The sequence below is a fragment of the Triturus cristatus genome, chromosome 1_1, assembly GCF_964204655.1.
Source record: "Triturus cristatus chromosome 1_1, aTriCri1.1, whole genome shotgun sequence".
NCBI classification, from domain to species: domain Eukaryota; kingdom Metazoa; phylum Chordata; class Amphibia; order Caudata; family Salamandridae; genus Triturus; species Triturus cristatus.
In genome coordinates this window covers 124,066,105-124,093,309 of record NC_140579.1, presented here as the reverse complement: position 1 = coordinate 124,093,309, position 27,205 = coordinate 124,066,105, and the positions used below count along the sequence as shown (strand labels likewise).

Sequence of the window (27,205 nt, the reverse complement as noted above, 5' to 3'; positions counted from 1 at the left end):
ATGGTGCTGTTGCGCCGACCCTCACGGTCTTTTCCGTGGACGACCCGCCCTCCTGCGGGAACCCTCAGAAGCAGGCCGTGACGATGTTTGGGATGCTCCGTCGGATGTCTCTTCCTCCTCCTCCTGATCCCTCCCTGTGGGTGGTGATGTTCTACGCCTGATGGCACAGGGAGGGTTGCCCATGTTGTCGGCCATCCGACGGAGTGTACTGTGAATTCCCGTGAACACCGTCACGAGCTCAGCCTGTCTGTCCTCCATCCGCCCTTGGTGTCGCAGTAGACAGGCATGTTGCTCCTCATGTTGCTGGGCCTGCTGGGTCTTGATCTCCTCCAGGATGGACACAACCTGGGCCATGCCCGTGGTGTCCTGCCGGTATGTCTCCAGGATGTTTCTGACATGGGAATATACCGGTTCCCCAGCCAACTGGTCAGGCTCGCGCCTCCGCCGTCCTCCACTCCCACCACCCCTGCCCACTTGCACCTGGCCTGCCCTTGTGGGCACATCGGGTCTCCGGGACCCCTGAGGGGTGGCATTGGCGTTGTCGCCTGCCTCCTCCTGGGTGCCCGGTACATCGTGTCCCTCCTGGCCAGCCTGGCTGCATTGTGGTGGTGGGGCAGGGATCCTGGCTGTCTCCTGGGATGTGGCAGGAGTGGGGGTGGTGGTTGGCCCAGTTGTACCTGACGCAGGTGTTGCAGGTCGTTGGACACCAGAGGGGCCAGGTTGGTCGGGGTCGGGTTCGTCCACAGAGTGGTGAGAGTCGTCGCTGCCGGTGGCTCCGTCATCCCGCCGAGCCGGGTCCTGTGAGTCTTCCCCCCCAGTGTTGGGGGGTGATCCACGACGTTGACCTGTGTGTGAGAGAGACAATGTTAATTTTGTTCCATGCAACATCCATGTTTCATTGGTTTCTAAGTTGGCACATTTCCTCTGGGAATTTGGATATGTCTTGCATTCCACTCACAGTGCACTTGTGCATGGGTATGTCCCTTGGACACAGCTTTTGCGAATTTACCTATGTGTGGCACAGTCTTACTTGCTGCGTCAATTGTGACTGCAGTCAGCAGTGGAGTGGGCAGGTGTGGCAAGCCATGCATTGGCGCCTTCCGTGTTGCACTGTACGTGGGCACATGGAGTGGTTCCACACACTTAGATAATGCAGGTAGCTGGCGTTGTGCTCGTGCACAGGTTGTGACATGGCCCTGTGTTTTGCCATGGAGAAGAGGGGGGGTTCTGGCTCTGGCCACCCTTGTCTACATGCACGCAGTCCACCTGCTGACGAGCAGACATTCCCACACCCCACAAGGCTGATTTGCTCTCCCTGTGTGTCCCTTTCTCGCACCCTCTCTGTCCCCCTCTCCCTCCCTCTGTGTGTCAGCCTCCTCCCTCTGTCCGTCTCCCTGTGTCTCCCTCCCTCTCTGTCCCCCTCTCCCTCCCTCTGTGTGTCACCCTCTGTCACCTCAGCCCATCTTCCTGGGCACACACTGTTAGCAGATCTTTGAATGGCCCTTGGATTGTTGATGTGAGTTTGTTTCTGATCTCCAGGCACCCATTGGGTGTAGTGTCTGTGTCTGCGCTGCTGCTGTGGTGGTGTGTGCTGCCACTCTTTCACAGTGTTGGCTGTTCATTAGCTGCTGTCATGTGCAAGAACGTGCCGTCACCCCCATGTGTTAATGCAAGGCGTCCGCCATTTGCTGGCAAGTCTTTCCTGTGTGGGGACACACTGTTTGTCTGGCTGTGACCTAGGCCATATGGGCAGGGGGCATTGTTGTCTGCTTCTGAGTTGCACTATGTGATTTTTGGGGCCCACACTCCCGCCATCCGGCGTACCGTGTCTTGTGTTGGTGTTTTCTGTGGCCTGTGACTTGGCATTGTCCAGCTGGGTGCATGGGGCATGGTGGTGCCAGTGGCATGTGCGTGTTCATGGAGTGTGGTTGAGTCATGCGATAGCTTGGGGTGGTTGCGTGCCTGTTTGTGAGTTTGGTTGTGGATGACGTTCCCCCCATGTGAGGTGAGTTGTTTGTGTACTCACCCGGGTCTCGGAGTCCTTCTAATCCGTCCACTGCCACCACCGGCAGTATGGCCATCACCCTCTCCTCCCATGGATGGTATTCTACGCGTCTGCGGGACGGCCCTCCTCCAGTGACGTTGGCCTGGTTGTGTTCGTCGGTCATTTTGGCTCGGACCCTACTCCGCAGATCGTACCACCTGGCTTGGCATTCATGCCTGGTCCTTCTGGTGTCCGCAACAGCATTCACAGCATCGACAATCGTCTGCCACATGGCTGTTTTTTCAGAAATGCTGGTCTGTCTGACCAATGTTCCAAAGAGGTGTGGCTCGACTCTGAGGATTTCATCGACAAGGACCTCCAACTCTCGGCTAGTGAACTTTGGATTCTTGTTAGTGGGCATGGTGAGGGGTGTGGGTGTGGATGGTGGGGGGGTGTGTGTGGATCGTTGTGGGTGTGTGGGTGTGGTTGTGCAGGTGTGTGTGTGAATGTGATGAGGGGGTGTTTGTGAAGGTGTGTGTGTGTGAAGGTGTGCAAGAGTAAGGTGTAGTAAAGGTTCTAGTATGGTGCTGTAGGTTGTCTGTGGGGTCTGGCAGCAGTGAGTCTGTTGCAAAGGCTCATGGTTTGTGTGTGTGGGCCCTTTTTATTGGTCCATTGGTGGGTGTGGCTGTGTTTGAAGTTTGGGTGGGTGTGTTATAAGGAGTGGTTGTGTTTTGGGCCTCTGTTTGGGATTTTGGCAGTTGCAGGTCAGTGAATGTTTTTTTTTTGTGCTTGTTGGACATGTTTTGTGGCTTTGTGCCATTCGAATGGTGTATTCTTGAGTTGTTTTGCTTTGTCCTGGGTGTGTACGTGCGTTTTTAACGTGTGTACGGTGTGTACTTCGGGCATTTTGTTGTACAGTGCTGTCCTTGTGTCTGGCTTGGTACGACCCGTACATGCGCGATGTTGTGTGAAGGTGCTGGTGTTGGGGCCTGGGGTGCGCTCTGTACTTAGAATGTTGGGGTGGGGGTACGCTCCATACGTACGCGGGTGAGGGTACCGGTCGTACTTACACTGTTGGGGTTGGGGGTACGCTCCATACGTACGCGGGTGAGGGTACGGGTCGTACATACACGGTTGGGGTGGGGGTACGCTCCATACGTACGCGGGTGAGGGTACGGGTTGTACATACACGGTTGGGGTGGGGGGACCGGTCGTACATACACGGTTGGGGTGGGGGTACGCTCCATACGTACGCGGGTGAGGGTACGGGTCGTACATACACGGTTGGGGTGGGGGTACGGGTCGTACATACACGGTTGGGGTGGGGGGACCGGTCGTACATACACGGTTGGGGTGGGGGTACGCTCCATACGTACGTGGGTGAGGGTACGGGTCGTACATGCACGGTTGGGGTGGGGGTACGGGTCGTACATACACGGTTGGGGTGGGGTTACGCTCCATACGTACGCAGGTGAGGGTACGGGTCGTACATACACGGTTGGGGTGGGGGTACGGGTCGTACATACACAGTTGGGGTGGGGGTACGCTCCATGCATACGCGGGTGGGGGTACGGTCCGTACATACACGGTTGGGGTGGGGGTGCGCTTCATACGTACGCGGGTGAGGGTACGGATCGTACATACACGGTTGGGGTGGGGGTACGCTCCATACGTACGCGGGTGAGGGTACGGGTCGTACATACACGGTTGGGGTGGGGGGACCGGTCGTACATACACGGTTGGGGTACGCTCCATATGTATGCGGGTGAGGGTACGGGTCGTACATACACGGTTGGGGTGGGGGTACGGGTCGTACATACACAGTTGGGGAGGGGGTACGCTCCATACGTACGCTGGTGAGGGTACGGGTCGTTCATACACGGTTGGGGTGGGGGTACGGGTCGTACATACACGGTTGGGGTGGGGGTACGCTCCATACGTACGCGGGTGAGGGTACGGGTCGTACATACACGGTTGGGGTGGGGGGAACGGTCGTACATACACGGTTGGGGTGGGGGGACCGGTCGTACATACACGGTTGGGGTGGGGGTACGCTCCATACGTACGCAGGTGAGGGTACGGGTCATACATACACGGTTGGGGTGGGGGTACGCTCCATACGTACGTGGGTGAGGGTACGGATTGTACATACACGGTTGGGGTGGGGGGTACGTGTCGTACATACACGGTTGGGGTGGGGGTACGCTCCATGCATACGCGGGTGGGGGTACGGTCCGTACATACACGGTTGGGGTGGGGGTACGCTCCATACGTACGGGGGTGAGGGTATGGATCGTACATAGACGGTTGGGGTGGGGGTACGCTCCATACGTACGCGGGTGAGGGTACGGGTCGTACATACACGGTTGGGGTGGGGGTACGCTCCATACGTACGCGGGTGAGGGTACAGGTCGTACATACACGGTTGGGGTGGGGGTACGCTCCATGCATTCACGGGTGGGGGTACGTCTCGTACATACATGGGGGTACATACACGGGTGGGGATTCGACTCGTACATAGGAGGGCTGGGGGGGTGTTGGGCGCGTATGTGGGCACATGTCCCCATGGTTGCTATGGGAGTTCGGTGCGGACGGTGTTTTTTCCATTCGGTTGTAACATCGGACGTGCGTACCCCCAGCGCGTAGCTGGGGGTACGCACCATACATACACGGGTGGGGGTACGACTCGAACGTATACGGGTGTACATACACGGGGGGTTCGACACGTACACGGGTGTACATACACGGGGAGTACGACTCGAACGTACGGGGGCTGGGGGGGGGTCGGCGCGTACGTACGGGGGCTGGGGGGGTGGGCGCGTACCTACGGGGGCCGGGAGGGGGGATTCGACTCGTACAGAGGAGGGCTGGGGGGAGTGTTGGGCGCGTATGCGGGCACCTGTCTCCATGGTTGCTATGGGAGTTCGGTCCGGACGGTGTTTTTTCCATACGGTTGTAACATCGGACGCACGGGATGGATCGTAATTCCGCGGTCGGACTTCACTTTTCACATTTGTACGGTAAATCGTCCGTGGACGTGTCGGACACATTTTCCGACCCGAGGACGTGTGGGGAATAATTCCCAATGCGATTCGTATGGACTTTTTCCCATGCGAATCGTAATTGGCAGTTTGTACGGCACTTGTACGATTCGTACGGTAAAAAGACCGGATACGAGTCGTACGGGGAATTTTTTTACCGGATCGTAATCGGCACCTTTATGAATGTTCCCCTGGCAGCAGGCAGTAAACTTATACATTGTTACAGCTAAAATAAACATTGTCACAAGACAAGACTAAAACTGCTGAATTATGAGTGCTTTTGCAAAACTCAGAAAGACATTGTTTTTTAACACTAGCAGCACAAACAGACATGAGAAAGAGCACATTTAAAATGTGCATTGTAGAGCACGTAAAAATTGATTTGAGGCCTTGTTATGTGATCTTTAAAACTTCAATATGAAAAGTACAATACATTTACTCAATTTGCGACTCATCCATGTTAACTAAACACATTAAATTAATTAATTCTAAATTTGCGCCATGAGAAGTAGCAAGTTATATTTGACAATGCTTGGCTGCCTCTGTGCACTGGCTGATATAGTTACTTGTTGGCATGCTGGGTTTTTTCCTCCCTAGATAAATGTATTATGTAAATATTGATTTGAAATTGTTTGAATACACTGGGGGATCAGGAGAGTATTTGCTTGGCTTCCCTCCTGGCCATCAGAGATTTGGAGCTTAAACATGGCATTAGCCACTGGGATCACCTCGGCCCATAATCTGTAAAATTTAGAACAATGGCACTGAAGATGAGATAGTGAGCCCCTAGCCTTCATCTCTCATATGGCTTGATTCCAGGAAAGTAGCTTTTCAGGAGTGTGTTACCAGTACATTAGAAGTTTGTGTTGGAATTCCTTGCCCTTAACATATCGGACAGAAATACTAGCCTTTTTTCAAGTTACTTGCCATTCTTTCTCCTTGATGTGTTACCCATTTCTCTTTCCCAGCTTATCTGGCCTGGGGTCTTTCCTAGGGGTGAAGCTTTCAGTATAATTTTGTAGAGTGTTGATATGACATGTTTCTCGTGATCGATGCTCTTTATCAAACGTTGAAACTAGTAAGATCCCGAATACCCCAGGCCTGGCTGAAGGGCCACAGCAGTGCATCGGAAGATTTTGATGTTTCCACTGCCGAGAGGTTGAATCCCTTTTTTTTCCCCAAAATTATATTAATTCCCTACTCTCTAAACAGGGAGTCTACCATCAGAAATCTTGCCTCATGCCACCCCCTAACAGCATGTCTTTTGAGCCCTACCTTAGTTTCAGGGTTCTCATTAATGGGAGTAAAGAGAGAGGGATTCAGTGTGAGACCCAGTATTGGTGTTCAGTTTATACCATATAACCAGCGTCCTCCTAGTTATGAGTGAAAATGTTGAGTCCCCGGCATCTTTGAGCTTTACCCAACCACAGTGTGGCCCATAGAGAAGACTTTGCAATTAAGTGGTCAATAAATTACAACTGCTTTTACTTTTCAATACCCTCTCCCTTGATTGAAAAGTGTGACTGCGTTAGGAAGTAACAGGTCATATTTGGCAGTGCTAGATCGCCTCTGTCCACTGGTTGGCATTGGTGCTTGTTAGCCACGCTGTGTTATTTTTTTACTTCCCTGGATAAATGTATTAGGATTTATTTAAAATTGTTTCAATATTTTGGTGGGAGGGTGGGGTGCGCGACATAAGAATCGCTTTGTGCATGAAGAGACGTTTGGGCAGTATAGACATCTTTACCACTTCTACTCTTGCCAACCAGGAGATTTTGAGAAAGGACCAGTTCTGCATGCAGTTCTTAATCTTAGTTGGGGAGTGATTTGTGAGGGGGAGCTGAGACGTACCGTCAACAGGATGTTATATTCTCATGCCCAGATACGTAGTGACATCAGAGATAAAGAACGTTGCTTGGATGAATGCTTGTAGGTTGGTCTATTGTTTTAGTCGATGAGTTAACCATCACTGTGGATTTGGCAAGGTTTATTTTATAATACGATATCTGATTTTGCCTTAGAAATTCCCACAAAGTAATTGTGGAGGTGAGTGGTTAGTCGATTTTAAGGTATCCATCCCTGTTTGTACTTTGTTGATATGATCCTCGGCTAGAATGAAGTTATCCAATGGTGCCAAGGTGAGGGCAAATAGGATTTGGGATAGCAGGCTACCCGGGCATGTGCCCCTGCCAATTGCTAATTTGGGTGGCTCTATCCCATTCTCTCTGATAAATGCATTTGGTTTTTGACAGCTCCCTAAAACTTGTTAAATGATCTGTTTCATGAACCTGAGGCCCAAGGGCCGCACCCGCCGACATGTTCAATTAGCTCTATTTGAAACTTTTCTCAGCATTGAGCGAGAGCACTTAGAAATGTTTGCTTTTCGTCTGTGCATTCACTATGATTTGTAACCTTGTTTTGCTATTGTTGTCACACTGTAGTCCTTGAACGAATCCTGACTGGGCGGAGTCAATTAGGTCCCGCATTAGCGGCTCCAACCTCGCGGGTATGATCTCTGTGAATATTTTGGCATCAAGTTTCAGGAGAGAGATCTGCCTATATGGACCTTATTAGGAGAGAGTGTTGCCTGGTTCAGGAATCACAACAATTACTGCATCAGCCAAAGTTTCAGCTCTGTGTCCTGATTCACCGAAATGATACTATAGATAGGTTAGTTATTTAGATAAGGGCTCGCAGACCATTTTGTACAACATAGTAGTGAAGCATTTGGGGCCTGGGCCATTGCCCGACTTTAAACGAACACTTGCTGTGCCTTTTTTGGTTCTCCAGTTCCTCTGCCCAAGCCGGAGGTATTCTTGGGCCAGTGGAAGCCTTTAGAAACTCCTCATTCACCTGCTCCTTTTTTATAAAGGTTCAGATAGAAGTCCAAAAAAAGGACTCTAATATATCACTGTCTGTGGTATATAGGTGCCAGGTCTTGTCTGTGGCAATTCAGGTCAGCTTAGTTTCAGTGGGGCACTCCTGTCATTTCCAACAGGGAGCTTTGGTTTGGTCACTCATTGCTGTAAACTCTCCCTCTGTAGCAGAGTGCCCCCACCATGCCCCCCTCAACACAAGACCAGTGTCGCTCTGATTGGGGCTCTTCTGTAGGGTGCAGTTTGGTTCCAGTGGCACAGTGACCGACAATCAGTGCAAAACCGGTCTTGGGGTGCTAGTGTTATGGTTCAGAGAGGACTAGGATTGACAGTTTGGGCTGGACTGTTCCTATTGGAGCAGGGTCAAGACTGCTTGGCATGTAGGTGGGTCTAATCTGAGGTGGCATGGTTGGCAAAAGATTGATGGATTGGAATTATACCCCAAGCGATTGCCAATGGTTAGACGTACTGCAAGCATTTTCCTCACCTCTTATGTGTTTGATGTGCCTTGTCCATCTGTGTTCACCAGGGCCAAATCATCAAATATCTGGAAATTTAGAACTGTGCTCCGTAAGTGGGGCTGTGTCTCGATGGTTGAAGAAGGCAGCCTCCAGTCCAACCGCCTTCTACAGGCAGTAACTTGACACATTAAGAGGTGGTGCTGCATCCAAGCACCGCCCCTTTGTCCTTAAACCCTTCAGTTCCCCCAGAGGAGAGCAAAAGGAGGCAGGTGCCGCATTGGGAGAGCCGCCGGTGGACACACAGCTCCATAGATCCTTTATATTTTTCTGGATGTATCTGATGAATGAGCGCATTTGTGAGAAACACAGTCTGTCAAGGCCTAGCTACCACGTAGTCCTATGTCAAGTGTGGCAAGTTCTGCCTAAGCTGGTTTTTCAGCCATCTGCACTCTGCATCCGGAGACTTTTGAGCCCACATTTACTAATTTAAAAATGTACTTCAACTCCAGACATATACTGTGCTATTCTGGCTAAACAAAGAGTAGAGTGAGTGAAGGTTTCTCACGTATCAATCAATAAATTAATTAGTAGATTTGTAGAGTGGTTCTTGTCACCCTTGAGAGTATCCAGGCACCCGCAGGGTCCAGTTGATTAACTGAATTGTCAGGTCTTCAGGGGCTTTTGGAATTGTGAAAGGGATTGGGAGGTCCGTGGATGAAAGGGTAGCTCGTTCCATGTATTCACTGCTATGTCGGAGAAGGTGTGACATCTGCATCTGCTTTGTCGGTTGCAGGTGGTGGTGTTGTGAGGATTAAAGAAAGGAATGCGGAGTGGAGGTGCCTGGTGGGCTGATGAAAGTTCAGGCGGTAGTTCAAGTGGGAAGGTCCGCTGTTGTGTAGGGCCTTGTATTAATGGGTCAGGAGTTTGAGCTGGAATCTTTTCTGTACAGGGAGCCACTGGGGTTTCCTGAGGTAAGGGGTGATGTGGGTATGTCTTGGGATATACAGAACGAGTCTGACTATGGCGTTCTGTATGGTCGGTAGTCGGAGGAGGAGGTGAGCTACGATCTCTTCGTAGAAAGCGTTGCAGTACTTAAGTCGACTGGAGATGAGGGCCTGGGTGATGGTGCGTCTTGAGATTTGGGGTAGTTATTTGATTATCTTACGAGGCATGCAGAGGATGAAGAAGCAGGAGGAGGAGATTGAGTTGATCTGAGTTGTCATGGTTGCCTTGATGTCCAGAATGATGCCTAGGTTCCTAGCATGGTCAGGCGGGGTAGGAGTAGGTCTGAGATTTAGGATGCATCCCATGAGGTGCTCTTGTTCCTGAAAATCAGTGTCTCTGTCTTGTCCGTGTTGAGCTTCAGGCAGTTGTCTTTCATTCAGTTTGCAATGTCTGTCCTGCAGTTGTGGAAGTTATTGTTTGTGGTGTCTTTGGAGAGGGAGAGGATGAGTTGTGTGTCGTCGGCGTAGGATATGATGTTGAGTCCATGGGTTCTGACAATGCTGGCCAGATGTGTGATATAAGTGTGAAGACGGTGGGGCTGAGCGAGGATTCTTGGGTACTCCACAGATTATTTCCTTGGGTTTTAAGGTGAAGGGGGAAGGCAGACTTTTTCCATTCTTATGGTGGGGAAAGAGGATATCCATCTGATGGCGGCTCCTCGGATGCCTATGTTGTGCAGCCTTGATGAGTGTGTGTGGTGGGAGACCGTATCGAAGACTGTCGAGAGGTTTCGGAGGATCAGAACCGCTGTCTCTCTTCAGTCGAGTATGGCTCAGATGTCTTTAGTAGCCACAATGAGGGCTGTCTCAGTGCTGCCGTTGCTGTGAAATCCAGATTGGGAGGAGTCGAGTAGGAGGTTCCACTCAAGATGTGAGGAGAGTTGTTGGTTGAATACTTTTTCTAATACTTTGGCCGGGAACGCGAGTAGGAAGATTGGTCGGTTGTTGTTGAGTTTTATTGACTTATAGAATGCAAGGCACAATATAACAAGTTTGTCGGCTGAATAGGCTGAGAGTTGGCTTATAATGATAATGCGAAATTTAAGGCAGGAGTGAAGGCGGGGTCAGGTTCATGGAGGCTCAGTGCCAGCAGCCAGGATATCAGCGTGCATACATTTCAGCACATTTTTTTAAAGGAATGAATGAGAAGCGAATGAGGTAGTACATGTTGCGGAAACCTAGAGCGATCCCCTCACCTACACCCCCTCCTCCCAGAGACTCACCAAAGCTGTATTGTCAAACAAGGCAACCTAGGGCGATATTATTTAATTTCAGGTGTGCAATGTCAGGGGAGGAGAGAAAGCTCACAGGGTATACCACAGAGGAAGTGTGAGCAGGGGGGAGGCACCGAAACAGGTGGGGTAAGGCTGTTTAGTGGGGGTGGGGTGTAAGGGAGATTAGATTCAAGTATTGGCTCATGCCAGAGTGGCTAGGGAGGCCAGGTGTAATTTCTGGTCTGGGATGAGAAGTTGTGTAGGATCGTGCACCAGCATGTTACGCGGGGGAATTTGCGTAACCCTCGCTTTTCCTCTCGGCTGAGTTCTGTGCTTTCCGCCTGTGCACATTTAATGACCCCATCGTGCCAGTGTGAGATTGAAGGTGGCAGCAGACTGCCACTTCATTGTCACTGCCCGCTTGGACAGAAGGGCCGCCTCCTGGTCCTCGACTCCCCAGTGCCGCTGCAGCGTCGCCTGGAGGGCCTCGTAGTTCAGGAAGGCTTCCTCGTCCAGTCCATGAAGGTCCTGGAACTCCTGAAGGGACATCAATGTGCCCTCTGCAAAAAAATCAACGAGAGTCATGATGCCGACTTCCTCCTACAATCCACCTATTGACAACTTAGGGGGTCATTAGCATGGCGGGCGGACATACCCCCGGGAAATGGGACCGCCCACAATGCATGTGGCGGTCCCGCACATACCATTAGGATGCACCCGCCACACTGGCGGGCGCATCCCGCATTCCTAACAATGCGGCGGGCAGTGTTGAAAGCACCGCCCGCTGCAATGCCAAAAATGCCAGTTGTGCATTTCAATGCACAACGTGACAGGCACCTCGCGGTGCCTGCCACGTTGTACATTGAAATGCAGGGGGTACCCCCCCATGTGCACCCCCTCACCCCCCAGAATCCCTGGGGGTCCGCTACGGGCCCACAATGTAGAAGCTTGCATGCCACGGAAAGGTATAACCCCACAAGTATCTTAATATGGATGGCGGTGTCCACCAGACACCGCCACCTAATTTACAGCTTTTCTGCCCGGTCAACTCATCGACCGGGCGGAAAAGCGGCAGAGGGTCTTTCCGTCCGCCAGGGTCCCCCCCGCCATAGTAACATGGCAGGGGAATTTACATGCGGGCGGGACGAAATGTCAGGCGGATCGCCACCGCCATGCGGGCGATGGCGATCCGCCCAACATACTAATGGGCCCCATAGTCTGCAGTCCCCAAAGGAAAAGTTCAACCCTAAAAAGAAAACAAAATTAAGATACCAAAACATCTAAATACATATCAAAAGCACCAAATAAATGGAAAATGTAATTAATTAAAATGAAAGATATGAAGCTAACCAGTTCAAAAGATTCAAAAATAAATGAGCAGAATGAGCATGGAAATGCAACAACCTGCTAAACACCCATTTTACTTGCCTTCTGATGTGGTTTGAATTAGTTTTTTTCCATCTTAGGCAACACGCCAAAACAGTGTGGTTTGATCGCACGAAGTACGTGCATCTCGAGTTCTGCGTTGAAGAAAGCAAAGATGTGAAGGTTGACATTGAAGACGACCGTTTGGTTTTCAGGTGAGGTCAGCACACATTTTCATATTGCTTCCTTATTATGCATAATAAAGGAGACCACGGGGCATATTATCAAGACAGGCGATAAAATTATCGCCTCTTTAGAAGGACGTGTCTCACCTGAGCTTCAATTGGAATTCCATAGAGCATATTATCAAGCCCATTATCGCCGTTTTTGGTGCAGTTTTCTGCCGCAAAAGCGGCAATGATTTTATCGCCTGTCTTGATAATATGCCCCCACATTTCTCCATGTGGGTTATGAGAAAATGCCGCTCCAAAATGTTTTTTAAGTGATGCAAAATGGTTTAGAGTACAATTTCGTAAATATGTTATATGAAAAGTCATGGGATTTACATATGGAGAGGCCAATACATGCCGACTTTCACTACCTTGGACCAACATTGTTCATCATACAAAAAAGAAAAAAAATCATTTGGTTTAGACCATAGAACTAATATTGTATCCAATTAATTTGTGAAATGCACTAATTGGTCTAATGTGAACTGCTGTTGGTTCCTACAGAAGCTCTATTAAGTTTGTCCCAAAGAAGCGCTCATTATCTGTCATTTGTGGGTACCTATGACACCTACTTTTTCCTCCCCTTTTGCCTTTATTCTTTGTTACCATTGGTTGATGCTTTGAATTGATTGTTTGTAACATGAATGTATGGATTGTGACTCACTATTTGACCATTAGAAATATGACTTCATCAAGTACACATTTTGAAAGAATAATTCCATCTTGCCATTTTCCTTGATTTTGCACAGCAATACCTTTACAATTCTCGCTGATTTATTTCATATGCAGTTTTTTGTGAACATGAAATAATCACAGTAGGCAAATTATTCTGCCCGAGACCACAAAGTGGGTTGTTTGTTTGATTCAGTTTTTCCTTCCTGCTAGAGTTATTCTCCTTTTTTATATTTTTTATTAAATAGGCAGCTTTTCTTAACTCTAGACAAGGCTAGACAGCACAAAAGTAAATACATGCTTATTTTACTTGCCAAATGAATAAAACTGCATACTAACTGCAGTAACATATTGTTCGTTCAAAACCTTTATTTCGGGTCGTGGCCATAAAAGCACACAAATAGGCAGTAATAAAGCATTAATAATCATGATTCAATGAATACATATTATGAAAAGGAATGCAGCTAAAATACAATATTCAAACTGTCGATGTGCAAAGAAATAGGGCTCAGAATAAAATAATATATTGTTAAGGATGGATTGCATTTACGCACATTAAGAGAATAGCACCGTATATTTAGCCATTTGAGACACTTAGGGGCCGATTCCGATCCTGGAGAAACCGGGTACGAATCGTCGGACGGAGCGTTTTCTCCGTCCGACTCGTACCCGGTAAAAACACCATACAAACATGCAAGTACGATTCGTACGGAAACACCATTTTCGTACGAATCGTACAAAACACCGACCGACACAAAAATACATCCGAATGTGATCCGGGACAGCGCATACGCGACATGCGGACGGAGTTAGGCAGCCTTTTACGTACCAGCAAGTACGATTCGTACCGACAGCACTCTGGACGGCAATATTTTTACGGCACCCAAAAAGTGCCGGAAAAGCCAAGTACGCCGCGAAGCGTGAGGAAAAGGGGGCCCGGTACGTGCCGAACACCCCCCCCAGGCCTCTGTATGTACGCGCCGGACCCCCAGCCCCCCCGCGGACGGACGTGCCGGACCCCCAGCCCCCCCGCGGATGTACGTGCCGGACCCCCACCCCCGTATGTACGGTGCGGACCCCCACCCCCGTATGTACGGCAAGGACCCCCACCCCCGTAAGGGGGTGGGGGTCCGCACCGTACATACGCGGGTGGGGGTCCGCACCGTACATACGGGGGTGGGGGTCCGCACCATACATTCGGGGGTGGGGGTCCGCGCCGTACATACGGGGGTGGGGGTCCGCACTGTACATTCAGGGGTGGGGGTCCGCACTGTACATACGGGGGTGGGGGTCTGCACCATACATACGGGGGTGGGGGTCCGCACCATACATTCGGGGGTGGGGGTCCGCGCCGTACATACAGGGGTGGGGGCTCCGCACCGTACATACGCAGGTGGGGGTCCGCGCCATACATACGCGGGTGGGGGTCCGCGCCGTACATACGGGGGTGGGGGTCCGCACCGTACATTCGGGGGTGGGGGTCCGCACCGTACATTCGGGGGTGGGGGTCTGCACCGTACTTACGGGGGTGGGGGTCCGCGCCGTACATAGGGGGGTGGGGGTCCACACTGTACATACAGGGGTGGGGGTCTGCACCGTACATTCGGGGGTGGGGGTCCACGCCATACATAAGGGGGTGGGGGTCCGCACCGTACATATGCGGGTGGGGGTCCGCACCGTACATATGCGGGTGGGGGTCTGCGCCGTACATACGGGGGTGGGGGTCCACACCGTACATTCGGGGGTGGCGGTCCGTGCCGTACATACGGGGGTGGGGGTCCACACCGTACATACGCGGGTGGGGGTCCGCACCGTACATACGCGGGTGGGGGTCCGCGCCGTACATACGGGGGTGGGGGTCCGCACCATACATTCGGGGGTGGGGGTCCGCACCGTAAATACGGGGGTGGGGGTCCGCGCCGTACATACGGGGTTGGGGGTCTGCAACCGTACATTCGGGGGTGGGGGTCCGCACCGTACATATGGGGGTGGGGGTCCACGCCATACATACGGAGGTGGGGGTCCGCACCGTACATACGGGGGTGGGGGTCCGGCGCGTACATCCACGGGGGGCTGGGGGTCCAGCGCGTCCGTCCACGGGGGGGCTGGGGGTCCAGCGCGTACATCCGCGGGGGGCTGGGGGTCCGGCGCGTACATCCGCGGGGGGCTGGGGGTCCGGCGCGTCCGTCTGCAGGGGGGCTGGGGGTCCGGCGCGTCCGTCTGCGGGGGGGCTGGGGGTCCGGCGCGTACATCCACGGGGGGCTGGGGGTCCAGCACGTCTGTCCGCGGGGGGGCTGGGGGTCCGGCGCGTACATCCGCGGGGGGCTGGGGGGTGTTCGGCGCGTATGCGGGCACATGTTTGGACGTCTACATGATTGCTATAGAGGTTCGCTCCGTACGGTGTTTTTACCATACGGTTGTGCATTCGGACGGACGGGACTGATCGTACTTGCGCGTTCAGACTTCGGTTTCCCAATTCGTAGGTAAAACTTTCCGGGGACGTGTCGGACACTTTTTCCGACCCTGGGACGTGTCGGGGAATTTTCCCAATGCGATTCGTATGGAGTTTTTTACATACGAATCGTACTTGCCAGTTTGTACGGGACTTGTACGATTCGTACGTTAAAAATATCCGGATACGATTCGTACGGGGAATATTTTACACGGATCGGAATCGGCCCCTAAATTTGGCCCTTGTTTTTCACATAGCCAACAGGTAAATGAAGAGTGCAAAAACCATTGGTTTGTTAAGATCGGTTTTTAAAATCCTTAGGCCAGACTTATGCTCTTTAATCCCCAAATCCCAACAAAGTGGTAAAATCCAAGACAACCTACTTGCTGAGTAGGCTGGGCAGAAAAACAATACATGTTCTGAAATCTCCTTAAAGGCCCTGCACGTTAGGCACAGCTGTTCAACCACCGTAGGAGATTGGCCCATTTGGCAGTGAACGAACGGAGGGGCAAGGTCCAATAGCGGAATACCAGGAACAAGCGCCGTGCATGAGGAGGGTTCAATCTCATCCATTAAATCTTCTCTGGTGAATGAGCCTTTAATCAAGAGAAAGGCATCGGTCAGAGAGCCATGCCTGGCATTGCAGTGAATTAAGGACTATTTGTGCTGCCAGTTTGCTAATTTAATGTTACTCTTGGAAATTGACCGAGCCTTTCTCCGGGTACTCCACAATGATGGTTACCCAATCTCAAGGTGGCTTTAATAGACTTAATCCAAAGTATGTTACTCGCGCCCACCAGCCTGAGGATTTCTTCTAATCCATCTTGGTGTGGACGGAGCTCTGGAGTGGCCCAGATCCTCCTCCCAAAGAGGATGGGATGAAGGCCAGCCTGTCTGAAAAGGGTCTCAACCCAAGTTCAAGCCTAGGAGGCAGCAAAGCAAAAAGAACAATTGATGGACAGAACGCAGAACAATGTCAGACATTCACCCCTGTACAGAGATCTGGGCCTAAATACATATTTCTTTCGCTCCCCATGACACTCCGGTTTGAACCCAGCCATATGCAAATCAGTCTTTTTTTTATATATCTTTTTATTGATTTCATAAACAAAAAACACAAACAGTCAGCAAATCACATGTAGTGGAAAATAAGGCATAATAAATATGACATTTCCTTTGGGATACATAGCAATTGCGGAAAACAGCACGTGAATCGGGAAGAGTCCTCAAGGAGACAAAGATTCGCTGTCAGGGGGTGCCGTAGGTGCGACACAAATATCTCCCCTGTATGTGTTCCACTTGGTCCACACTCTGGATCATTTTTGGGTGCAGCCTCTTGCTACATAAACAGTTTTCTCCCTAAACATGCACCAATCAAGATTTCGTTTCCATGTGGCAATAGTAGGGGGTGTGAGCCCTCCCCATAGTTGAGCAATGGCTCTTGCAGCAACGGCGGCATCCAGTGTGACCCACAACCTTTCCGCCCACACCAAGTCAGTGGGCTCCCACACATTGAGTAAACATCTCTTAGCCTCTGGGCGGATATTCTTGTGAAGGACCTCACTCATGACCATATGTATCCCCCTCCAATATCTCTGAATTTGCTCAAATTCCCAAAGAATGTGCATAAAGGTGGCGACTTGTCCACACTGTCGTCTGCAGTCCATGCTCTCCCCACGCCCCATGCGGACCATCTGTGGTCCAGTGGTGTAAGTCCTGTGAAGAATTTTCAATTGTACCAGACGGAGACGTGCAGAGATCGCCACCTCCCTCCCCCACTCCTCCTCGTCAAGTAAGAGGCCATCCCACTCCCACGACTCGTGTAATATAACCAGAGGATCTGGTGTGTTGTTGACAAGCTTTTTATAGGTTAAGGAGATAGCTTTCTGCGGAAGTAGCCGGTCCAACAACCTATCCTCTAGGAGGGAGGATTCGGGGAGGGCGGAGTCCCCTTTTATGGCCGTGGTCAGTGCATGTCGGATCTGCAAATAGCAAATGAATTCCGAGTCTGCGAGCTCGTACTGCTGTTGCAACTGGTCAAAGCTGAGCATGCCACCCTTCACCCAGAGGTCGCCCCCCGAGAGATACCAATGAGGTCCCACTTATCGAAACCTTTGGAGGAGTATAGACTACCCAGTTGATCCGAATCCCACAAGGGGGTCGCAAGCGTCAGTTTACGGTCCCATCCTAAACTTTTGTTGACTGCGTGCCATACTTGGACCGAGTGGGAGGTGAGCCCAGTCAAGGGGAGTTTCTTGAGATTAGCATAGAGGGCTCTATTGTACGTCCCACCCGGCAGCAGCCATCTATCCATGTCATAGCCCGGATCTCCCGGAACCCGGTATGTACCCTGGTTGATGGCAGCGAGGTGAGCTGCCCAGTAATATTTCTTTATGTCGGAGAGGCTGATGCCGCCGTCATACCTATTGAGGGTTAGTTTGTGAAGCGCTATTCTTGGTCTCCCATCCCATAGCAACTGCCTCTGTAGGTCTTCGATCTCTTTAAAATATCGCGCTGGAACTGGAACTGGGACGGGATAGTTTTGTAGGGCATAGAGGAAGCGGGGCAGGGACATCATTTTAAAGAGAGCGGCTCGACCGAGCAGCGAGAGAGGGAGCGTCCTCCAGGCGGCAAAATCACGTCGCAGGCGCTGTAGGGGCGGAAGCAGATTTCTCTCATAGTGGAGCCCGGTGTCGGGGGTGACAAAAATCACCAAGTATCGGAAACCATCGGACACCACCTGTATCGGACAATCCCTGGGGAGAGATGGAGTCTCACCAGACAGGATGTAAAGGAGTGATTTCTTCCAATTAATAGAGTATCCCGAAAACCTACCGAAGGATGTGAAGATGTCTAAAACACACCGGAGGGACTTCTTAGGGGAGGCTAAGTAAAGGAGAACGTCATCTGCATAGAGCGAGATGCGGTCCTCCCACTCTGCTGACCACCACAGTCCACGTTTGGCCAGATCGCACCGGATCCAGGCAGCCAGAGGCTCCAAGGACAGGGCGAAGAGCAGGGGTGACAACGGGCACCCCTGCCTAGTACCTCGACTGAGAGCAAAGGATGCGGACCGTTTATTGTTGACCACATCCTGCGCAAGAGGAGCGGAATAGAGGAGTCTGACCCATGATATAAACTGCGGCCCAAACCCCAATTTGAAAAGTTCCGCAAAAAGGTAGGACCATTCAATAGTATCAAATGCCATGGAGGCATCCAAGGACAAGATTACAGCATCCTCTTGGACGGTGTCAGCCCGTTCTATTACCCCATGCACTTGTCTCGGATTTAGAGCAGTGTTGCGGTGGGGCATAAAGCCTACTTGATCCGGGGTGTACCAGGGAACTAATCACTCACGATAGGCGGGTGGCCAGAAGTTTGGCGAGGATTTTTGGTTCTGCGTTGATCAGGGAGATGGGTCGATAAGAGGCACATCTATCTCTAGGTTTTCCCTCCTTGGGAATGACCACTATCGATGCCAGCCGCTGGTCAGGTGGCAGCTCCCCCACTCCCCTACTCTCCTCAAACATAGCCCACAAATGCGGGGCAAGCTTGTCTGGACTCAGTTTATAGAGCTCAATGGGCAAGCCATTAGGCCCCATCGCTTTACCCGGTTTGAGAGCCCTGATCGCCTGTGCGATCTCGCCATTAGTTATGTCGCTGTCCAAAAAACTCCCGTCGTCCTCGGAGAGGACTGGGAGTTTGATGTCTCTGAGGAGGTCCGCAGAGTCCGCCCCAAGGAGGGACGACTGTGTCCGATATACAATGTTGTAGTGTGTGGCGAACTCGTTGGCAATGTGAACTGGGTCTATGATCTTTGCACCCGAATCGGTCGTCAGCTCACGCACAAGGCGGTTGGCCCTTTCCTTCTTGTCCAGCCAGGCAATAGGCTTCCCTGCTTTGTTTCCCCATTCATACACCCTACCGTCTCTCTCCCTCCCCCAGGACCTGGCCCGATCGGTGGCAATGGCTTTATACTCATCCGTCTCCAATCGCAAGAGATGCGCCACCTCCAGGGCACCACCCCTCCCAACGTCTGCCTCCAGTCGTAGGACTTCCCTTTTTCGACCTCGTCAAGCTCTTTGGAGTTTTCCTTTCTAACACCCGCTATGAAAGAGAGAGCTGCCCCTCGATTAACTGACTTGAATGCTTCCCAGAGCGTCTGAGTGGAGTCCACTGAGCCAAGGTTGTCCTTAAAATAGCAGTCAATCGCCTTTTGCAGGTCTGTATGAACCTTGGCGTTTCGCAAGTACTAGGGGCCAGTGGGCGCCACCATGTCAATCCGTTGGTCCCCCAGCACCAACCTAGTCCACAAAGGGGAGTGGCCGGATATGCTGCGTGCGAGATGACGGACCTCGTGCACGTGTAGAAGTTGAGAGGTAGGCAAGAGTAAATAGTCAATCCGGGAGGAGCTATGGTGAGCGCCAGAGAAAAAGGTGTATTGCGAGTTCCCGGGGTAAAACGTCGTCCAAGCATCTGATAGGCCGAACGCCTCAAGGAAGTCGGGGAGCCAACTATTAGACCGCCCCATCGCACGAGGGGGTTGGCGGTCCAATGTACCAGATGCCACAGCATTAAAGTCGCCCCCCACTAGCCGTAGGCCCTCCGGGAGGGAGAGGAGCAGCGTGCCCAGATCCGTAAACGTTTGACATTGCAGTCCTGGCAGGACATACACCGACACCAGGGTTAATGCTCTACCCTCCCATTGTCCAGTGAGTGCGATATACCTCCCGCGTTCATCAGTGTGTGAAGACTGAACCGAAAAGGAGAAGGAATTTTTAGCCATGATGCCCACTCCCCTAGACCCAGTGGTGAAGCCCGAGTGGGCAAGGAGCCTGTATCCCCATCTATTTAGGGTTTTACACATATTACCGACAAGATGTGATTCCTGAAGGAGGACCACATCTGGGGAATGCCGTTTTATAAACTGCAGGACAATTGTACGTTTTACCTTATCCCCAAGCCCATTCATGTTCCAACTAATTAAGGTGAAGCTTTTGTCCCAGTGCGTTCCCATAATGGAGTGCTAAATGTGGACCTGTTTCCCAAAGCCATATTAATAGGTGATGCCGAAGAAACAACAATGAACACCCCAAAACCCCCAACCCCCAATCCAACGCCCCCCTCCAGCCCCCATGCACCACGGGCATAAACCAGCCCAATGAACGAAATGTGCAGAGTGCCTGTCGCCCCAAAATACCAACAGTAGCTAAGTGTGGGGAAGCACGCTCCATCCCCCGGACCCTCCACCCACCCCCTGAACCCAGGGAAAAGAATACAGAAAAATGGAACACCAGTCCACAAAGGAGTGACCGCCAGAGGTCAACCGTCAAGAATAAGGAGTCATTGGACCCTGCATGTACAGATTCACACAGACGCGCAGCCGGCGGTTCTCGGGGCTTGAGCAGTCAGTGTGCACAGGGGCCCCAATATGGGGTCAGCCCAAACAGGGTCTGGTCCGGCGAGTGGCACCGATGGGCCAATAATCAGCGTGAGTTGTGTTCGCTGGCATCTCTCTAGACCTCCAGCCAGTCAGCCACCGCTTCCGGGTGGTCAAAAAACCAGGCCTTACCGTTTGCTTCGACCCGCAGCCGGGCGGGGAAGAGCATAGTGTACTTCAGCCCCCTGTCCCTGAGTGCGTTCTTGATGGCCAGGAACGATCGTCACTGCTTCTGCACGGCTTGCATAAAATCCGGGAAAAAGGTAACAGTAGAGTTCTCATATTTGAGAGGCGGTGAACTTCTCGCACTCTGCAATATCACATCCCGATCCCTGAAGTTCAGAAGTCTTGCTAGTATTGGACAAGGTGGCTCCCCGGGTTTTGGGCACCCTCCCGGGTCTCTATGGGCCCTTTCCACCACAAAGAGCTTCGAGAGGCCCTTCGGATTGAGGTGGTGAAGCACGAGGTCCTTGACAAACAGGTCTGCAGTCTTCCCCTCTGATTTCTCCGGTACCCCAAGGATGCGGATGTTGTTGCGCCGAGAGCGCCCCTCGTGATCATCCAGCTTATCTTCAGTGAATTTCTTAAAGTTGTGAAGGATCTGGACCTCGTTTTGGAGTTGTGAAACATCATCTACTAGACTCTTCACTGTTACCTCCAGCTGTTTGACCTTTTCGTGCGTTTTGGTGAGGTCCGCCCTGATCAGGGTCATTTTCACTGTAATGGCGTCTGTGCGTTGTTCAAAGGAAGCGTGCACCCCTGCGATGCCCTCCATAAGGTGAGTTCAGGGGTGTCACTCTCCAACCCACTGGTAGGTCTCCCCCCCCGGAAGGCGGACTTTGGGACGGTGCCCTTTGAGTAGGCATACTAATCCAGTTTGTTTTGCTGCGTCACCCTGGGGCCCTTGCCCCCCGACATTTTGGCCACAACAGTGGAACCCAGACCGGTCAATGTCACTCTACTCGTCAAGGTCTCCACCAGCCACTTCGCTGGATGATGCGCCAGGTGTAAACGGGGAGTGGGCCACACGTCAGCAGCAGGATTGTCACCACAAAGGAGACGGGGGCAAGAACTCCTCCACGAAGCCACAAAGAGTCCGGTTGCACCACCGCCAAGCCGTCTCAGGCTCCTGCCCCGTCAGGATCTGTTGCTGCCCACCGCAGGCACCAGCTGGGTGGGGGCGGACCACAGAGCCCCAAGGCGGCACGGGTAACACCAGTGTCACCCCCAAGGGCAGGCAGACTCACCGTCACAGGAGCAGGACAATGCGGGCCCAAGGGAGGAAGATAGATCGCCTCTGCAGCCGCTTCAAATCGGCCCACTTCTCGCGGACCAGGCCGCAAGCCGCTGTGTAGACCAGCGGCGTGCCCCCATGTCGGCGCAGTCACAGCAGCCTCCGAGAGCACTCGTGGATGCAGCTGCAGGATGTGGGAAGGCCGCAGATTGCGGCAGGCAGCACGCCGTCCCTTCAAGTGCGGCCAGGCTGGAACGCGGATCGGCAGGGTCTCAGTCACCCTAGAAGGCAGTCCCCCACTTCGAGACTCGGGTAGGTTTAGCGGATTGATGGGTTTCAGGCCGGAGGGTCCGGAGCTAACTCAAAACGTGGCCATCACGCTGCCTCACGCAACCACGCCCCCATGCAAATCAGTCTTGACCCTGCACCCAGATCTGTGACTGGGGGTGAGTGTCTGAAAAGTTTTAGCGCTCTGTCCATCATCTCCTTGTGTTTGCTTTGTTCGCCCTAAGTTGGCAGGCTATGCCCAGACATGGGTTCCCTGCTCACTTTGTCACTGGATTCAAGGTAGCCTGGCCGATGAGGGGTGTTACCCCGAGAGTGGTCTCAGGAGGCTTGTTGCCGGTTCAGGGGAGACCTGGTTTGGCAGTTCGGGCTGGACTGTTCCCATGAGGCACAGGGTCAAGACTGATTTGCTTATAGCCGGGTCTGAGCTGAGGTGGTGAAGTGAGCTAAAGAACGATGATGGATTGAACCCCAATCCATGACTGTGTGTGAGTGTCTGAAAAGTTTCAGCCCTCCTTCCATCATCTCCTTGTGCTTGCTTTGTTCGCCCTACGTTGGCAGGGTATGGCCAGACGTGGGTCCCTTGCTCACTTTGTCACTGGATGCAATGCAGCCTGTCTGATGAGGGGTGTTACCCCGAAACTGGTCCCAGGAGGCTTGTTTCCAGTTCAGGGAAGACCTGGCTTCGCAGTTCGGGGTGAACTGTTCCCATGAGGCACAGGGTCAAGACTGATTTGCATATAGCCGGGTCTGAGCTGAGGTGGTGAAGTGAGCTAAAGAACGATGATGGATTCAACACAGATCTGTGACTGGGGGTGAGTATCTGAAAAGTTTCAGCACTCCATCCATCATCTCCTTCTGTTTGCTTTGTTCGCTCTCTGTTGGCAGGGTATTCCCAGACGTGGGTCCCTTGCTCACTTTGCTACTGGATTCAAGCTAGCCTGGCTGATGAGGGGTGTTACCCCAAGAGCGGTCTCAGGATGCTTGTTTGTGGTTCAGGGAAGACCTGGTTTGGCAGTTTGGGCTGGACTGTTCCCATGAGGCACAGGGTCAAGACTGATTTGCATATAGCCGGGTCTGAGCTGAGGTGGTGGAGTGAGCTAAAGAACGGTGATGGATTCAACCCAGAACTGTGACTAGGGGTGAGTGTCTGAAAAGTTTCATCGCTCCGTCCATCATCTCTTTGTGTTTGCTTCATTCGCCCTACGTTGGCAGAGTATGGCCAGACGTGGGTCCCTTGCTCACTTTGTCGCTGGATGCAAGGTAGCCTGTCTGATGAGGGGTGTTACCCCGAAACCGGTCCCAGGAAGCTCGTTTCCAGTTCAGGGAAGACCTGGCTTGGCAGTTCGGGCTGGACTGGTCCCATGAGGCACAGGGTCAAGACTGATTTGCATATAGCCGGGTCTGAACTGAGGTGGTGAAGTGAGCTAAAGAACGATGATGGATTCAACACAGATCTGTGACTGGGGGTGAGTGTCTGAAAAGTTTCAGCACTCCATCCATCATCTCCTTCTGTTTGCTTTGTTCGCTCTCTGTTGGCAGGGTATTCCCAGACGTGGGTCCCTTGCTCACTTTGCTACTGGATTCAAGCTAGCCTGGCTGATGAGGGGTGTTACCCCAAGAGCGGTCTCAGGATGCTTGTTTGCGGTTCAGGGAAGACCTAGTTTGGCAGTTCGGGCTGGACTGTTCCCATGAGGCGCAGGGTCAAGACTGATTTGCATATAGCCGGGTCTGAGCTGAGGTGGTGAAGTGAGCTAAAGAACGGTGATGGATTCAACCCAGAATTGTGACTAGGGGTGAGTGTCTGAAAAGTTTCATCGCTCCGTCCATCATCTCTTTGTGTTTGCTTCATTCGCCCTGCGTTGGCAGAGTATGGCCAGACGTGGGTCCCTTGCTCACTTTGTCGCTGGATGCAAGGTAGCCTGTCTGATGAGGGGTGTTAACCCGAAACTGGTCCCAGGAGGCTCGTTTCCAGTTCAGGGAAGACCTGGCTTGGCAGTTTGGGCTGGACTGTTCCCATGAGGCACAGGGTCAAGACTGATTTGCATATAGCCGGGTCTGAACTGAGGTGGTGAAGTGAGCTAAAGAACGATGATGGATTCAACACAGATCTGTGACTGGGGGTGAGTGTCTGAAAAGTTTCATCGCTCCTTTCATCATCTCCTTGTGCTTGCTTTGTTCACCCTAACTTGGCAGGGTATGCCCAGACGTGGGTCCCTTGCTTACTTTGTCAGTGGATTGAAGCTAGCCTGGCTGATGAGGGGTGTTTCCCTGAAATTGATCCCAGGATGCCTATTTCCTGTTCAGGGAAGACTTGGCTTGGCAGTTCGTGCTAGACTGTTCCCATGAGGCACAGGGTCAAGACTGATTTGCATATGGCTGGGTATGAACTGAGGTGGTGAAGTTAGGTAAAAAACGATGATGAATTCAAGCCAGATCTGTGACTGGGGGTGAGTGTCCAAAAAGTTTCAGCGCTCTGCCCATCATCTCCTTGTGTTTGCTTTGTTTGCCCTAAGTTGGCACGGTATGCCCAGACGCTGGTCCCTTGCTCACTTTGCCACTGGATTCAAGCTAGCCTGGCCGATGAGGGGTGTTACCCTGAGAGCGGTAACATGATGCATGTTTCCAGTTCAGGGAAGACCTGGTTTGGCAGCTCAGGCTGGACTGTTCCGATGTGGCAAAGGGTCAAGACTGATTAGCATATAGCCGGATATGAACTGAGGTGGCGAAGTGAGCTAAAGAACGATGATGGATTCAACCCAGAGCTGTGACTGGGGGTGAGTGTCTGAAACATTTGAGCACTCTGTCCATTATGTTTGCTTTGTTCGCCCTAAGCTGGCAGGGAAGGCCCAGACGTGGGTCCCTTGCTCACTTTGCCACTGGATTCAAGCTAGCCTGGCTGATGAGGGGTGTTACCCCGAGACCGGTCTCAGGATGCTAGTTTCTGGTTCAGGGAAGACCTGGTTTGGCAGTTCGGGCTGGACTGTTCCCATGAGGCACAGGGTCAAAACTGATTTGCATATAGCCAGGTCTGAACTGAGGTGGCGAATTGAGCTAAAGAACGATGATGGATTCAACCCAGATCTGTGACTGGGGGTGAGTGTCTCAAAAGTTTCAGCGCTCTATCCATCATCTCCTTGTGTTTGCTTTAAGAGGTTGCAAAGGCAAACTGATTTGCATAATGCCGGGTCTAAGCTGAGGTGGTGAAGTTAGGTAAAGAACGATGATGGATTTAAGCCAGATCTGTGACTGGGGGTGAGAGTCTGAAACTTTTCATTGCTCCGTCCATCATCTCTTTATGTTTGCTTTGTTCGCCCTATGTTGGCAGGGTATGCCCAGACGTGGGTACCTTGCTCACTTTGTCACTGGATTCCAGATAGCCTGGCTGATGAGGGCTGATAGCCCGAAACCGGTCCCAAGATGCTTGTTTTCAGTTCAGTGAAGACCTGGCTTGGCTGTTTGGGCTGGACTGTTCCCATGAAGCACATGGTCAAAACTGATTTGCATATAGCCAGGTCTGAACTGAGGTGGCGAATTGAGCTTAAGAACGATGATGGATTCAACCCAGATCTGTGACTGGGGGTGAGTGTCTCAAAACTTTCATCGCTCTATCCATCAATCCATCATCTCCTTGTGTTTGCTTTAAGAGGCAGCAAAGGCAAACTTATAGGGACACCCACTAATGTTCGCATGAATGAGTTTTCCACCAATTCTAGCGAAGAAACATCTAGATGGTCCCACAGTTCCGCACCATACGTGGCCGTAAACAAGTCTTGGGGGTAGTAAACCTGTGGTGCCTGCTGTGCTGATCAGAACACAGAATTATGGGCCTGCTTTATGATACTTCCTGCTACTTGCTGTAGTTTTGGTTCCCATGAAGCACATGGTCAAAACTGATTTGCATATAGCCAGGTCCGAACTGAGGTGGTGAATTGAGCTAAAGAACGATGATGGATTCAACCCAGATCTGTGACAGGGGGTGAGTGTCTCAAAAGTTTCAGCGCTCTATCCATCAATCCATCATCTCCTTGTGTTTGCTTTAAGAGGCAGCAAAGGCAAACTTATAGGGACACCCACTAATGTTCGCATGAATGAGTTTTCCACCAATTCTAGCGAAGAAACATCTAGATGGTCCCACAGTTCCGCACCATACGTGGCCGTAAACTAGTCGGGGGGTAGTAAACCTGTGGTGCCTGCTGTGCTGATCAGAACACATAATTATGGGCCTGCTTTATGATACTTCCTGCTACTTGCTGTAGTTTTGATCTGTGCCTCATAATATGTGCCTGCTACTCCACCTGCTCCGTTAATATGATACCCAGATAAGTGAATGTCTGCACTCTCTCCAGGGGTGTCCCTGCCAATGTCTGATTTGCCCTATATACTTTACTCGGGTTTATTACCATACATTTATTTTTGGCAACATTTATTTCGAGGCCCCACGTGATGCAAAAATTTTCAAAGTGGTCTAGTAATATTTGAAGTCCCATGGGTGACTTGAAGAGGAGGATGTCATCGGTGAAATGAGGGCAGGGATTCACATGTCTGCTAGTTTCAGAGCATCATTGTCACCCTGATCTAAGTGCTTTATGAGGCCATTGAGGTAGAGTGAGAATAGTGTGGGGGCAAGTACACACCGCTGCCTCACCCGTCTACTGACAGGAAATGGCTCTGTAAGCTCACCTGCCTTTCCACACCCAAGCTGTGCATAGTTATTGTTGTGCCTCACTATAATATCTTGGAAGTAGTTGGGCATCGCTACCTCCTGCAACACTCGCCATACATAGGGTTGGCCTAGGAACTAAGTCAAAGGCAGAGGGGAAGTCCATGAATATGATGAACAGGCGACCTACCCCTGGAGTGACAGTTTTCCAGATTAGCATCAGGAGTCGGAACACCTGGTCAATTGTCCTCATCCGCCTCCCTAAATCCAGCCCACAGTGGAGA

General features: G+C 51.7%; 1 protein-coding gene across 4 annotated transcripts in view; it reads left to right on the top strand.

Moving 5' to 3' along the window:
* PTGES3L (prostaglandin E synthase 3 like) overlaps positions 1–27,205 on the top strand; it is a 99,972-nt gene that overhangs the window by 35,635 nt on the left and 37,132 nt on the right. For all 4 annotated transcript variants that reach the window (XM_085614052.1, XM_085614034.1, XM_085614061.1 and 1 more), the window contains exon 2: positions 12,047–12,160. In XM_085614052.1, the coding sequence (XP_085470178.1) occupies positions 12,047–12,160 (114 nt within the window). The remainder of the gene's footprint in view (positions 1–12,046; positions 12,161–27,205) is intronic.